Source organism: Lytechinus pictus, chromosome 4 (genome assembly GCF_037042905.1).
Source record: "Lytechinus pictus isolate F3 Inbred chromosome 4, Lp3.0, whole genome shotgun sequence".
Lineage (NCBI taxonomy): Eukaryota > Metazoa > Echinodermata > Echinoidea > Temnopleuroida > Toxopneustidae > Lytechinus > Lytechinus pictus.
In genome coordinates, this window is record NC_087248.1 from 4,351,701 (window position 1) to 4,366,637 (window position 14,937).

General features: G+C 38.8%; 1 protein-coding gene across 1 annotated transcript in view; it reads right to left on the bottom strand.

Annotated features, from left to right (window-relative positions):
• LOC129259157 (betaine--homocysteine S-methyltransferase 1-like) overlaps positions 1–13,933 on the bottom strand; it is a 15,234-nt gene extending 1,301 nt beyond the window's left edge. The window contains exons 1-7 of the mRNA XM_054897448.2: positions 13,549–13,933; positions 5,960–6,150; positions 5,116–5,310; positions 4,571–4,682; positions 3,933–4,117; positions 2,927–3,008; positions 1–917 (exon numbers count right to left, since the gene is read on the bottom strand). The exon at positions 1–917 is cut by the window's left edge and continues 1,301 nt beyond it. Coding sequence (XP_054753423.2) covers positions 634–917; positions 2,927–3,008; positions 3,933–4,117; positions 4,571–4,682; positions 5,116–5,310; positions 5,960–6,150; positions 13,549–13,666 — 1,167 coding nt within the window. The 5' untranslated portion in view covers positions 13,667–13,933 and the 3' untranslated portion in view covers positions 1–633. The remainder of the gene's footprint in view (positions 918–2,926; positions 3,009–3,932; positions 4,118–4,570; positions 4,683–5,115; positions 5,311–5,959; positions 6,151–13,548) is intronic.
• Positions 13,934–14,937: the final 1,004 nt, after the last annotated feature.

The following is a 14,937-nucleotide window of genomic DNA, read 5'->3' on the forward strand; positions in this document are numbered from 1 at the left end:
GTTGAGATTCGTAGATGGGGCATAGATTCTTACGGCCTTTTCAAGAACAACTCAAGACATTCTTGAAACTCGAAACGATTTTCGGTTAAACAATAGCCCTAGAATTCATACGTTTTTCGAAAGAATGCCTTGAGTTATTCTTTCGAAAGACTTACGGCCATCTTACGATTTCTCGCAAGATGGTCGAAGATTATACTCAACAGTTGCATAAATTGTTTGCCTACACCTTACGAGTACCTTGCGAACGCCTTACAAACGCAAAGAGTCAATCATAAGAGCGCCATACAAATCTCCCTTCGAAGGGCGTTTGACGAATTCGTCAGAGCCCTCTATGAACAACTCAAGGCGTTCTTACAATTATCGTAAGAATTTAAGGCTTCTAGAATTGTTACAATTGACGTTATTGACGTAAAAAATCTTGGACAAGACCATCGTCCACGTTGCGATCCTACAAACGGTCTCGAACGCTGATTTCGCACGGCCTTCTTGAAAAGATTTTATGAAATTATCTTTAAAAAATCGTTGGTAGCAGTTCTTAATGGTACTTTTGACCGAGCCATTAAATGAGGTTTTGATCTGTTCGTTCGTTTTGAAATCTCAAAGGCCCCCCTTCCCCGCCCGGACGGCTTTACGTCATTCGCCTTCGGCGGTAAAAGAGGCCTTAACATCTTTTCTTAAATAGGTATTGACACGATCATCGCTGCCGTATATACAATGAAGAGTCATGTCAGGGGAGAACTTTGACGATGGAGTGACGCGGCCGAGTGATTCGGCTAAACTGCGGGTTAGATGTGGTGAGTTACCGCAGCAAAGACCAACGTAGTTGATACCTAGTTCATCGCAGCGTCGACCGAACTTAGAGACGTCATTTCGAGTATTGAAATAGCAGTCGAGGTTGAGAGGGAACGACTTCTCACCTTTGGTAAAATGATAGTAACAGCGAAATATAAGTGCCTTGATGTCTACTGTGACTGACTGGGGTGTGATTTGAACGAAAACAGGACAGAAGAACAATCGACAAGGTATAAACACTAAGAAATGTGCAACTTATTGGAAAAAGGTGCAGAGCAAGTAATGGAGCATAGTTTCACCTTTCACTCGCCACCGCGCCTGCGCATGCCCGCAGCGGATGGCGGGGTGCAAGTTTGAACCTCGCGTATATACAATAAGGTTGATGTCATTCTTCAAATGCTCCCAAAGTTCGCTTGGCAATGAACAACAAAAAAATTCTCGTTTATATGTGCGTACGCATGTGCGTCTTGTATATTGTGTAATGACAGTTTACTTGTACTTTGAATTGAAAATTTTGACATACATAATGTTGTAGAGAGTTTATATGGTCTGGGAACATAGACTACGAAGAAATTGAATGTGTTGACGGGAATGTGAATTCTACCCCAAAATGTAGAATTCGCATATTTCATGAACGTGTAAAGGTTGTCATGATTGTTTGGGAGAAGTCATTGTAAGAAAGTATGTCTAAGCATGCTTATCAATTTTGAGGGCAAATTGGGTCGTTTATGAAAGATAGTCATTTTAGTAACTGCCATTAATTTTTTTTCAAAATCCTTAAATCGGGTAGCTGCCAATGCAATTAGGTTTGTGTTTTAAGGCTTTACCCCATTAGGCCTTCACACGATCCATCAGGTCCTATTTGCCCCACTTGATCATAGCGCAGTTAAAGGTAGAGTTAGGAATCTCGGACAATGTGCAGCGCAGAAGAACTCTGTAACCAACTGATTTTGGCCAAACGGACGATGCGGACGGGCAGGCGGGGTGGCATCATGATAGAAAGACCGTGTCAAGTTGGATCCTTGGTCATCTTGATACGTTCATCGTCGTACCTTTAAAGGTGCAGACCAGGGCCACGTTGTACAAAGAGTTACGATTGATCCGATCAATCGTAACTATGGCAAGCCAGCAAAGTCAACATACGAAATGCATGTTTGTTCAAAAAAAATTCTAGATATGAATGCATATCCATAAATTCATTGATTTCTTGACAATTTGGGGTGTTCTCCTTTGATTACAAAGGACATTTTGCAAATTTCCTGTAAAAAAAATTATGACACTGATGGATTTCCATAGAGTTACGATTCATCGGATCAATCATAACTCTTTGTACAACGGGGCCCAGATGTCTAACTGGGACGCATAATGTAACACCAACGCATGATGTCGCAGGAAGTGACATTATGCCTGAATTGTCCAACGCATATAGTCACAGTCAACGCATAATGTCGTAACTTTTCTAACGCATAACATCACATAACGCATCATGTCGCAGCGGTATATGCTTCAGGACTCGAGTTACAGATAAAAAGATTTAAAACACGTTGTCACTCAGTATTTTGTTGAAGCTCTGTCACCTGAACGTTTTTAAAAGTTTGCGTGTGTGGGGGTGTGTGTGTGTGAAGATGTGTTTGGAACAGAGGAAGATGCAGGGAAGGGGCACAATAACAAAATCATTTCTAGTTATAACTTTTTGTTAATTATATTCAGATAAGTGAGCCAGGCACGACTCATGCCATGTACCTTCTCTAAACAAAATGTTTACTGCAAAGAAACATAATTATGTTTAACATATTACATATAATACACCTAGCACCGATCACAAATCTTAAGTGTTTGAATTCGTTTGTTTTCAATAAGATATGTTGGCAAGACCTTACCCCTACAAGAATTTGGGGTTTGGGGGAGTGTCACTTTGTAGAAAACTGTGTTTGTAATGTAAAACACATTCGATCATAGAGGGAAAATGGATCAACAGTCCACCCCCCCCCCCGAAAATCTGACAACCAATAAAAAAAAGGTTATCACTAAAAAATAACTGGCATAGCACAATATATAAACATAATATGTTTGATCATACTTTTCGGAAAGGGTTGAAAATATTTTATGTTTGTTTAGCACTGGGAATCCTTACCTGTTACGGGGTCTAAGAGTCCAAAGAAACATGGCATTTCTTCTGTTGTTCGGTATGTCACAGGAACTGCTGCAATGGGAGTCTGGATAAAAAAATCATTACATCTTAACCTTCAAATAGCCAGTAAGTTAACACAATGAATGTCATTTAACAAAACAACAGTTACTGTACATTGTTATATTTTGTTATGTATTAATTTGCTTGCTTCCCCTTCACTTGATGTGCGCCTTGAGCATCTCTTACAGAATGGATATGGCGCCTAATAAATTGCATTTACTATTATCATTATCATGTCATTACATAAATCGATTTATTTGTTCAAAATACACATATCACTGCTAGCACTGAAATTTCTGGCATATCAATTTTCCCATCAGAAATTGACAAATTTTTAACATTATAATTAGACTACTACAAAAATATCACATAAGAGATGCATCCAATAACTTACAGTCTACAGCTAGTTAACACCAAAAAAGAGTCTGTCATGGGAATTACCTGGCATAACCCTACCCGCCCTGTTACAGAATCATATACGTCTGCCCCTGGATAAACCTCTGACTCATCGAGTTTCAACCCACAGATTGAGACTCAATGGAAATTTGATAATCTATTCCCGCAATCAAAGATATTATTTTCGGAAATATTTTTCACAACCAAACTCACCACCCGCCTACGTACATATTTTCAAAAATTAAATACCAGTTTTCATCTCCGCACTCTCTCCGTGCTCAGTTCACACTCCCTCCGGTGAGATTGGAAACAGATTTAAAATAGTAGACTTCTTATTCTTCCGATGTGTTGGCAACCAGTAAAAAAAATTGGCCACTGCTATAATCTTTGAGCCTTCCTTGAGAGGATGGAAAGCTACTTTCCCTTCATCCTTTTTTGTTACTTTATTTTACTTTTTTTTTTCTCCTTTTTTTACTTTTCTGTTAATCTTTCTTTTTTTCTTAATTTTTTTTCTTCATTTTTTTTTCTTTTCTTTTTCTTCTTATTAACTTACCTTAAAACCAGCGCTTTGGATATTTTCTAGGAGTGGTAACATAGTGGCAGGTCCTCTGGCACAATTCAGACCCATCACATCTGCTCCAGCAGCCTCCAGCTGTCTGAAACATTCTATAAGATCGACTCCATCTAATGAGACTGGCTCCGTCTGACATGCAGACAGGGTGATGACCGCAGGGAGACCTGTAACAGGAAATGACATCATGGATATATTTTCATAGAGGTCAAACTCAACTTACTCCCCATCTTTAAAATAAAGCATATGACATGAACTAACACTTGTGAAATTTTCATATTTCAATCTGCATTCTGCACTATCTTTATGGAACAAGATCATTACAGCTGTACCAACTACAAGTTACCAATCACGAATCGCTATTCAGGCAAAAACACCATCGCAAATCGCCCTTAAAATTACAATTTGTAAAGAAACTAAAAGTTAGTTGAAGAATATACCATTAGAAAAGTTTTGTAACAATATTTCAAACTTGATTCAACTAGGTAAACATACGAATTGTTTAAGGCGGAGCCAGGTTATCTTGATAGCGGTAAAAGACTCGTTATCTTGATAGCGGTAAAAGGCTTAAAGTGTCAAAAAAAATTCTTAAACTTATTCGATTAACATATTCATCTTACCGCTTCCAAATTCTTTTATGGCCTTCAGAGCAATCATAGCTTCTTCAAAGATACCGAAAGTCTCTGCTACGATGAAGTCAGCGCCTTCCTCGACAGCCCATAATATTTGCTCCTACCATAGGAGTGATATCAAAAAAAGAAAAGAGAGCAAGAACTCATGAATCATGACATCATCATCAATACCACCACCACCACCAAACCTGGCACCATCCCATTATTTTCCATAAGTCTTTTTGTCAATGTTCTTCGTGCGCTTTGATTTCTCTCATCTTCCCAAGTCCACTTCATTTCTATCCTCCTTCGTGTACATATTTCCTGGGTAATTGAAGGCCCATCGGACAAAATCATCGTCTTGACCATTCTTCGCATCCCGATACCATCTACGTTCTTTTATTTTTCTCTTATCCCTATCACCCTTCTTCATTCTGTACTTGCACAGTGTTTCTTTTATCCAAAGTCGTCATTCCTCTATAATCGTTTTTAATCATTCCATATTCAAACAAGTTATATTAGAATATATTCTATATCCCGACAGGAAGACTTACTTTGAACATATTTTTAACTTTCTCTCTGCAAGTAGGATCCTTTGGATCGAAAGCGTTGGTATTACATATATCACCAGCGACCAGGGTACCCGTCTTATCAGCTACCTCTCTGGCAATTCGAAGAGCAGTACGGTTCATCTTCTCAATGTCTTTCTCTCGGTCAATAAGAGCAAGCTTCTCACGATGCGCATAATACTGTATGAAAATTAATGCGGAGTTAAAGAAAAAATAATCAAAATGATTAAATTCATTATTATTTAAGCTCTCATGGGTAGAAGATAGCAAATTTAATCTAAACAGACTGTGTGAAACGCTTTGGATTATTTGGAATTTATTCCAAAATATGTTCTACCAAAAACTGAATGACAGGCATTTCTCTGCCTAACTGTCCTGGGATGTAAAAATTATTATTATTATTATTTTTTTTTTTTTTTTGGGGGGGGGGTTAAAATCGTTTCAAGCATCACCAATCCCTCCGCCCATCCCCCCCCCCCAAAAAAAAAAAAAGGAAAGAAAAAAAATAGCAACTGAAAATGAATTTTATAAGTGATTTGTAAAATAGTCTGCTGTCATAAGCTCATTTCCTTCGGTCCGTATTAATGTCGGGTTGACATCAAAGGGATGTTTGAAATGATAAAGAATAGTAAGCATCATTTTCCATTCATTGTATAGGCTACCTTACATTGGTCCTACAAATCTAATACTGTAATTTCACCCTTAAGAAATATTTGATTACTTAGGATATAGCCATGAAGTTATATCAAAGTCGTTTAGGTGATGATTGATCTTGAAAAGTAAAGAACAAAATTCCACCCTGAAGAAAGACTTAGATGATAGAGTATACCGTGAAAGCCATGACGACATCGCTGCCTGCATTGACGAACTCCTCATGGGTTTGCTTGACGAGCTCCGGGTGATCAAGAACGACCTCGGGAACGAACGGTCCAGCTCTTACGTAACATCTCCTCTCAAATAGAAATATATATCCCTCAGCGCAAATGACCTTCTCACCCGCCCTAAGGCGCTCCATTAATCCTTTATAGAGATGACACGAAAATGAGTTTTAAAAAGAATGTTTTGTATTGTGAAGTAGTGGTTGACTTGGACTTCGCGATATGAAATGAATATGCTCATTTGCATAGGCGTTGATTCATGAGATTTTTGGTCCATCTAATGAAACCATCGATTTCCAATAGGCTGCTGTTTAAAGATGGAAAATCAAGGGGGATGTTGCACCACAAACTGTCGCCCCTGCGTGCAAAGTTTGACACCACAAATTGTCATCACTGCACAAATTGTCGCCTCATTTAGGCGACAATTTGTGGAGGAAGGGAAACCACAAATTGCTGCCCTTTTCACTGAACACTTAACAGAGAAACAAAATGGGCCATGTAGAGTTGCAAATGCAATTAGACCATTCGGCTATTAGACGAATTGGTCATTAGACCAAATGAAAATTAGACCAAGTATATATTAGACCAATTGAAAATTAGACCAAATTATTAGTAGACCAAATGGGTTAAGCCCATGTGTTATTAGACAAACGGAAAATCAGTCCAACTGTTGGTAGACCAAGTGGATAAAAACCGAATTTTCAACGGGCTCTGCTGCTGTTCTCCCCCTAAGGTAAATTGCCAGTTGGTCTTAACCCGATTTGACTAATAGCCGTTTAGCCTCATCCTATACATGGTCTAATTCAATTTCGTCTACAACCAGTTTACCTTTTGGTATAATTGTCATTTTGCCTCTTTACCATTCCGTATAATTTACATTTGGTCTAATTTCTATTTGGTATAATATCTAATTGGTCTAACACCACTTGGTCAATTCCTGTAACAGACTGGAAATATTTATTTGGGATTTAGACGAAAAGGCGATTAGACCATTTGGCTAATCGATGATTAGGCAATTATACCGACCAATTATATTCGACCAAGTCCTATACATTAAACCAAGTCCTATATAATTAGACCAAGTGGAAGTTATACCAAACTGTTACTAGAGCAAATGGGTTTAGCTCGTATAGTATCAGACGATCAGAGAGTTTGACCAACTGCTACTGCTAGACCAAGTGGATACAATCCCCCCCAAAAAAAAAAAATAATAATAATAATAATCATGATAATAAAATAATAATAATACAAACATACATATACACACGCACACACACCGCACACCCTCAAACACACACACACACACCCTCACACACACATGCCAACAAATAGTGCATCAAATTTTGTCTGAAGGAGAGCAGCAATAGACATTCTACTTTGATCGATGAACAGGCTTAGTCCTACAACATCGTTGGAGTAAACTAAACTAAACAACACTCACCTCTCACACAACGCGCACAACCTTACCACAAACAACGACCCACATCATGACGCGGTACACACCAGACTGGTAGTTGAAGACAATTTGTGCAGGGGTGAAAATTTGTGGTGCCAATTAAAGTTTGCACAAATTGTCGCGGGGAGACAATTTGTGATGCAACAGGGGGACCAGTCCGACCAAGTCCCCCCCCCCCCCCCGAAATGGACCTGGTTTCGCTTGTTACGCTTGTTACTCTTTCATTGTTTCACTTTGTTCAATGAGTGATTTAGAAAGAATTGAATTGACGAGGTATTTTCGAGATGGTTCTTCAAAGGTAACAAAATAATGTGGGTTACTATCATAATACCCTAGCACATAACAGAATGTTGTCTATCTGTTTATCTTCAAAATGAATGTAGGGCTAGAGGCTAGTCTGCAGGCACAGACCCTTGGTTTTCGCAATTCGCATAATACAGTGACTGAAGAAGAGAGACTAGTATCACTATGTATTGTGAATGGCTCTACCAGACAGAGCTTGGCTTGTAGTCATTCAAGACATGGTATAATTGGTTGAAGTGTCAAAATCTGAGTCTGTGCTTGCAGATTATGTTACCAGCCTGATACCAGGCCGATTTCCAAAAGGATACTATATACATGCATTATCGTTCACACGAACAAATTTGCTATTTATTCTCATTTCTGTAATATAATAAGAAATCATTGGTATAATGTGTTGCTCCTGTACAATTTATTCTCTTCTAATTTCTGTGAAAATACAGGGTTAGGACGTTAAGGAACGTTTTTTACTTCATTATGCCAATTAAAATTTTACATCACATAAAAAAGCGTTTTGCCTATTTATTTGGAAATATTGAGTGACTATGTGACACTGTACGAAAGTGCAATAAATATGTCAAAGTAAAACTGTTTGTATGATTTCAGAACTGATGCTTTCGATAATGTGCGATTGCGTGCCTTTAGTGATTCTGTCCAGCTTTGACCCAATCATAAACTGATGTAAGATCACAAAAGAGAGTCTGCAGTACGTGCAGATTATAGGAGAAGTTAGGGCCTATATCCATTTTTATGTTTATACACATACTCTCATTGTATACACGGTCGTTTGGCACAAATTTGGATCGGGTACATAATGATGGTTCAAGTTTTGACCTTTCAGCGCTGCTTCAGACGACAATAGCGCTCACTCTAAAACATATAAAAGAATTAAGTCATGCAGTCCACAGTCCAACTTCCTCAGCCATTTACACAATGCTTCGGTATCAACAGTAGGCTCACGTGCAAATCAATCATACTCCCCGGTCATACTCCCATGTTCTACTCTAAGGAAGTACATGCACCCCCCCCCCCCACTAATTTGGATATCGTCGGTAAATCAGCGCTGCCGTCGGGAAAATGGGGGGAAGGAGCGAGAACGAAACAAATGGAGAAAGAGGAAAGAAAAAGGGAAGAAGAGAAAAAGAAAAAAAGAAAGGAAGGAAGAAAGATAGAAAGAAAAAAAAAGAAAGAAAGAAACGAACAAAAACAAAAGGAGAAAAGGCAAAGAGAGAAGGTATGGGGTAGACAAGGTTTTGATTAGGCAAACCTGTGTGTCGGTGTAATTTAAAATGCGGAGTCTGAGATGTTGGAAAAATTATATTGTCTGTTACGCAAGCGCAGGGCTGTTGGACTGACGCTTGTCGCGGGAAAATGACAACCTATAGTCGATTAGACATTTTTCGAACCTAGAAATGTTCTTTCCGATGAAGTTTTTTTCTTGATTCGTGTTCGCATGGGGTCCTAGAACAAATTCAGCTAGGTTGCCCAAACGGCAACTTTGGGCAACTTTGCTAATTTGCATAAATCCAAAATGGCCGCCAGATACCAACTTAAAAACTGAACTTTTGAATCCCTTGCAGCAGGATGATGAGGAATACCTCTTTTTAAGGGTTTTGGTGTGCGTAGAATCCATTTCTAATATATATTTTGCCACATAAGAAGATCTTCAGGTTAAATCCAATATGGCCGCCAGGTCAACGCCATTTTGAGAAATTAACTTTTGAACCCTTTGCCCCAGAATGATCATCAATACCTCTTTTTAGGGGTTTTGGTGTGTATAGAATCTATTAATGTTATTAATTTTAGTTTATAGGATCATCTTCAGGTTTAATTCAAGATGGCCACCAGATGTCATCTTGGAAACTTGAGCTTTTGAATCACTAATCCAAGAGTACTATATAACAACTTATAATAAGGGATTTAGGTAGTGTTTCTGTAAGTTTTTCTCTTTTTCAATAGTTGGTCTGCTTCAGGGTAAATGGCCTATAACGTATAGTAAGATGGCTGACAGGCCTAAGCTAAAAAAAATATATTACTGAAACCACTTTTCGGAGACTGATAGGACCTCTTTGGAAGGGTTCAAGCAGCGGTAAACACTTCCTCTTCACTTAGTGTCTCTCACAATTTGTTGAACATCTATCACGAAATTACATATTTGTACAGCCTTTGAGCAAAAACATAACATATTTCTAATTTTAACAAGTTCGGGAAGCTAACTTGATCAGTCTTAATCCAACTCGCCCCTAAGGTATTCAGGGACATCCTCTAAGCTTCCTCGCGGTCTTCACCATTCTGATCTAAACAAGGCTCAAAACCTCTTCCTCGACATCCTCCATCTCGACACTTTCGTCATTTCCAGTTTTGACATTGTGAACGATAGTGTATGGATTGCAGCATTCCACTTTACCTGAACTGTTATAGAATGTCATACATGACAAATGCTCTTTGTGGCATCCACATATCTCAGTGCTGCATTTCTTACCCTGTGACCTACATTGACAGCGAATTACATCAATCAGTTCAGGTAGAGTAGGGACACCTTGAGCAATGACAGGAACGGGCATTTCATCTCGGATCTCCCATCCAAAGTGAGCTATATCCCCGGGCTCATCGCGGCTGGTACTGATCTACAGCTATCACCAGGGCTCGAAGCGCACGCGGCAACAGATTATTAGATGTTGGAGGTAGGGCCATTACTTCAGGATTTTTTTTTTCTTCTTGATGAAGAGGGAGAGGGAGCTGACTCCATAGACACATTTGGTTGATGGCCTTACATAGCAAGACAGAAGGGTTTTGCTGTTTCCATCAGATCTGTGAGAGTGGTCCCTACCTTTCCAAGTATATTAGCCAAACCTTGACAATCCCAGGCAAGTATAGTGTGTTGAGTGCACTAATCTTGCCTTTGCCGTATGGGTGATTTCGTGTCGCATCCACTGAGGGCATGAACATCAAGCAATTGCAAACATTTTGATCCCAGGTCAACACAGATTGTATTGATATCCAGTACTATACCATCTCACCGTTCCATTTGTACCTTGCACTATAGCTCCGCCTGATTAACCCAATAGTCAAGCAGGACAAAAAATGTATGTGTCATCGCTATAAGCACACGAATCACCTTCTGACCACAGCTTGCTGCAAGAAACAGGAGATCAAGGTGATATCTACCTCATCATGAGCAAACACACCATCAGCAAGTGTCTCCATTGTCGTATGCTACCCTAGACCATGGACCTACTACTAGATCCATGCCTAGACTGAAGGTAGGCATACTCGACACGCTTGCCAGCCTCCGTTTGTTGTTCTTGCTCCTCGTGATATCTCTCGTTGGCAGATTACTGGTGATGGAGAACTTTTGGTCTATGATAACTTCACCAGCTCTTAGCATTCTCTCATAATCCTTGACAGAAATGTGATTGTACACGTCGCAAAGTGCACTCTTCTTTCTTCCATCTGTATGGTGACTCAAATGTCCTTGGGAAGGTGAGGTGAGATCTAAGGAAGTGCCACCATGGGGAAATAATGGAAGTGTCGAGATGGAGAATATCAAGGGAGATGTCTTTGAGCATTGTTTAGATCAGGATGGTAAAGACGAGGAAGAGGAGATCCCTGAATACCTTGAGGTTGAGTGGAAATCGAGTAAACTTCTCGAACTTGCTCGAACTTATTCGAGAGGAATACTACACACCACTGAAACATCTTATAATGAGCTGTTATATATTAGTCTGGGATGAGTGGTCATAAGCTCGATCAAGCTTTCCAGATGACATCTGGTAGCCATTTTGAATTAGACCTGTAGATGATCCTATATTGTAAAAGTTATAACATAAATGGATTCTACACACCCCAAAACCTCTAAAAACAGGTATTGCTCATCATTCTGGGGCAAAGGGTTCAAAAGTGAATTTCTTTAAATGGCGTCGATCTGGCGGCCATCTTGGATTTGACCTTAAGATGACCTTATATGGCAAAATTAATAATAGAAATGGATTCTTCACACCACAAAACCCCTAAAAAGAGGTATTACTCATCATTCTGGGGCAAGGGGTTTAAATGTAATTGTTCAAGATTGCGTCTGGCGGCGGCCATTTTGAATTTGACCTGAAGATGACCTTATATGGCAAAATTGATAGTAGAAATGGATTCTCCACACCACAAGCCCCCTAAAAAGAGTTATTCATCACCATTTTCGTGCAAGGGGCTCAAAAGTTAAGTTTTTAAGTTGGTATCTGGCGGCCATTTTGGATTTATGCAAATTAGCAAAATTGCCCAAAGTTGCCGTTTGGGCAACCAAGCTGAATTTGTTCTAGGACCCTATAGGAACATGAATCAAGAAAAAAACTTCATAGGAAAGAACATTTCTAGGTTGGTGTACTGAGCCTATGGGACTGTCAAATCGACTACTATCGGGTCACGCCTGGCTGTTCAAACTTCTTAATTGGTCTTTGAATTCATTATCTTTGTCGGTAAAATCAGAGAGTTTGAGGTAAGATAATGTAAAATTGCATACAATTATCGTTAAATTACGATTTATTTTTGCAATGCGACCGTGGGGAGATCTGTGTAGGCTACAGACAATGATATATTTAGTAAAAACTTTGCTAAAATTTTCTTAAATTTCCCTCAGAATATCAAAAATTTCCGCTCGCGCTTCTCGCTCGCATTAAGATACACAGCTTGTTCAATTACAGATGCATAGACTGAATTTGTTTTAATGTAAAAACATGTAAAAATGTTTAGTTTTCAAGGCAAAATATCCCAAATTTTCAGCTCGCGCTCGCATCCTTCAGTGATACCCTTCCTTTTCATGATTACAAAAACTGCATGGAATGTCCGACTTCAAATCTAATTTTGATTAGAATTTAGATAACAATCATGTTCATGATTGCAATGAGTATTGAAAATGTCAAATTTTCAGGTTGTACAAAAAAAATCAGTTCACGCTCGCAACAGTTGGTTAGTTCTATGCCGACATTCTTAATGGTTATATTACTTCGAATGTTCTCTTTTAAATTCCAAATTTAATGAAAACTTCAGCTCGCGCTTCGCGCTTGTTTATTGTGTTCTTATTAAAAATGTGTTTAACCAGTCCAGTTTTCAGGTCCAATATCTCAAAAATTTTCAGCTCGCGCTTTGCGCTCGGTCTATTTGATTAGTGAGAAATGTATTATACTCATGAGTCACTGCAAACAGTTGATAAACATGTCCTTTTACAGAAAGGTTGATTGAAAGTATCAGCTCGGATCGCGATCGAATGTACTTCCATGCGTAAATACACGCGACATTTACGAATAGATATCATTTTTATATTCATTTTTTAAACCGGTTAATTGTATCAGGACCATGATGTAAAACAACTGCGCTGCGCATGTTTTATCCTGCTTAAATATATTAAATTAAATAAATGAATAAATAAATGTATAATTAATGCCCTAAGCCGGGCATGCTGCTGGGAATATTACGTTAATTTCATAATTATTACGAGGGGGTCTTATAAGGCCCTATCGGAAAAAAAATCAAATCGTAATTATCACAATCGTCGGAAGCGATACCCCTAAATTAATAGATCACTACACTGTTTACACGGGGAGTGAAACGTGTAAGCATGACAATGTACTTCCCGGGTACTTCCATAATAATTTATGTACCTCTTATAAGAGATCATATTACCCAGTTATTTATAACTGCCCTCGATGTTCGTAATTACATACAATGTTTACACCATACAGATCATTTCAACACGCACAGACAAACTCAAAATAACTTTAAAAAAAGTGAATTTACCTTTGACTTTCTTGGACATGCTGCTCATATCTGTTCTGGACGTGTGCTTGAAATGGAATTGTGCAGGTATAACACTATGTAGAACTTGTTTGTTGTGAACCCAAGGAGTTCCCAGCATTCATTGGTGAACCTGTGGACCTACCGAACCCGTTATGTGAGCGTGAAGGTATGTACATATGTAGAACCTGCATGATCAAAGCAGTAATGCGCAAAGACCTGGGAGATTTGCTCTGTTGCGTAAGAGGGTTCTTTGTTTGTTCCAGCGGGGAGTTGTTTCGCGTCGGCGGGGTGCGACATTATTTTTCCCACAAGAGTTCCGGACCCCAATATGACTTTCGTCTTAGGAATGTTTAATGGCATGCAATTTGAAAAGTGTTTAAAGGTCAAGTCCACCCCAGAAAATTGTTGATTTGAAGAAATATAGAAAAATCCAACAAGCATAACACTGAAAATTTCATCGAAATCGGGATGTAAAATAAGAAAGTTGTGACATTTTAAAGTTTTGCTTATTTCATTTTCACAAAACAGTGATATGCACAACTCGGGCGAGACAGTCGATGATGTCCCTCACTCATTATTTCTTTTGTTTTTTATTGTTTGAATTATACAATATTTCATTTTTTATAGATTTGAAAATAAGGACCAACTTGACGGAATCAAATGCTCATTCCACATGTTCAGGGGGGAATTAATCGGTGTTTCACTTGACAATTAAGAGAAAAATAGAATATTCCCTATTTCATATACTAAAATACAAAAGAAAAAGTGAGTGGATGACGTCATCAGTCTCCTCATTTGCATACCAACCAGGTTGTGCATATAACTGTTTTGTGAAATTAAGCAACTAAAACTTTAAAATGTCATAACTTTCTTATTTTTCATCCGATTTCGATAAAATTTTTAGTGTTATGCTTGTTGGATTTTCCTCTTTTTATTCAAATCAACTTTTTGTTGGGGTGGACTTGCCTAAGTTCTATAACGTTAGAAGGGTACTGGCACCTTTTTATTTGAGGGTGCTGATTCATTCATGCGTACGCTGATTCATTCATGAGTACTCTGATTCATTCAGAAGCAAGTCATGAACATTCATATTGGGGTCCGGAACTCATGTGGGAAGACGGAGGGGGGGGCTTAGATAGTCATTTGCCAAGTGGGGGATTTTATGGGGCTAAAGTAACTCCTAGCTATTCTTTCTATCTTTCTACCTCCATGATGTGTGTACGATGACCCGTTTGTCCAATGTGGGTGGGAAGAAGGGCTCGGGGGGGGGGGGCAGTCAAATATATTGCTGTACACATGCGTACACCGATTTTCAAGAAAAAGGGTGGTTTTGAAAGATGGTCAATGGTCAATCGCAGGGTCAAACGTATTTAGGATAGGATATGTTTT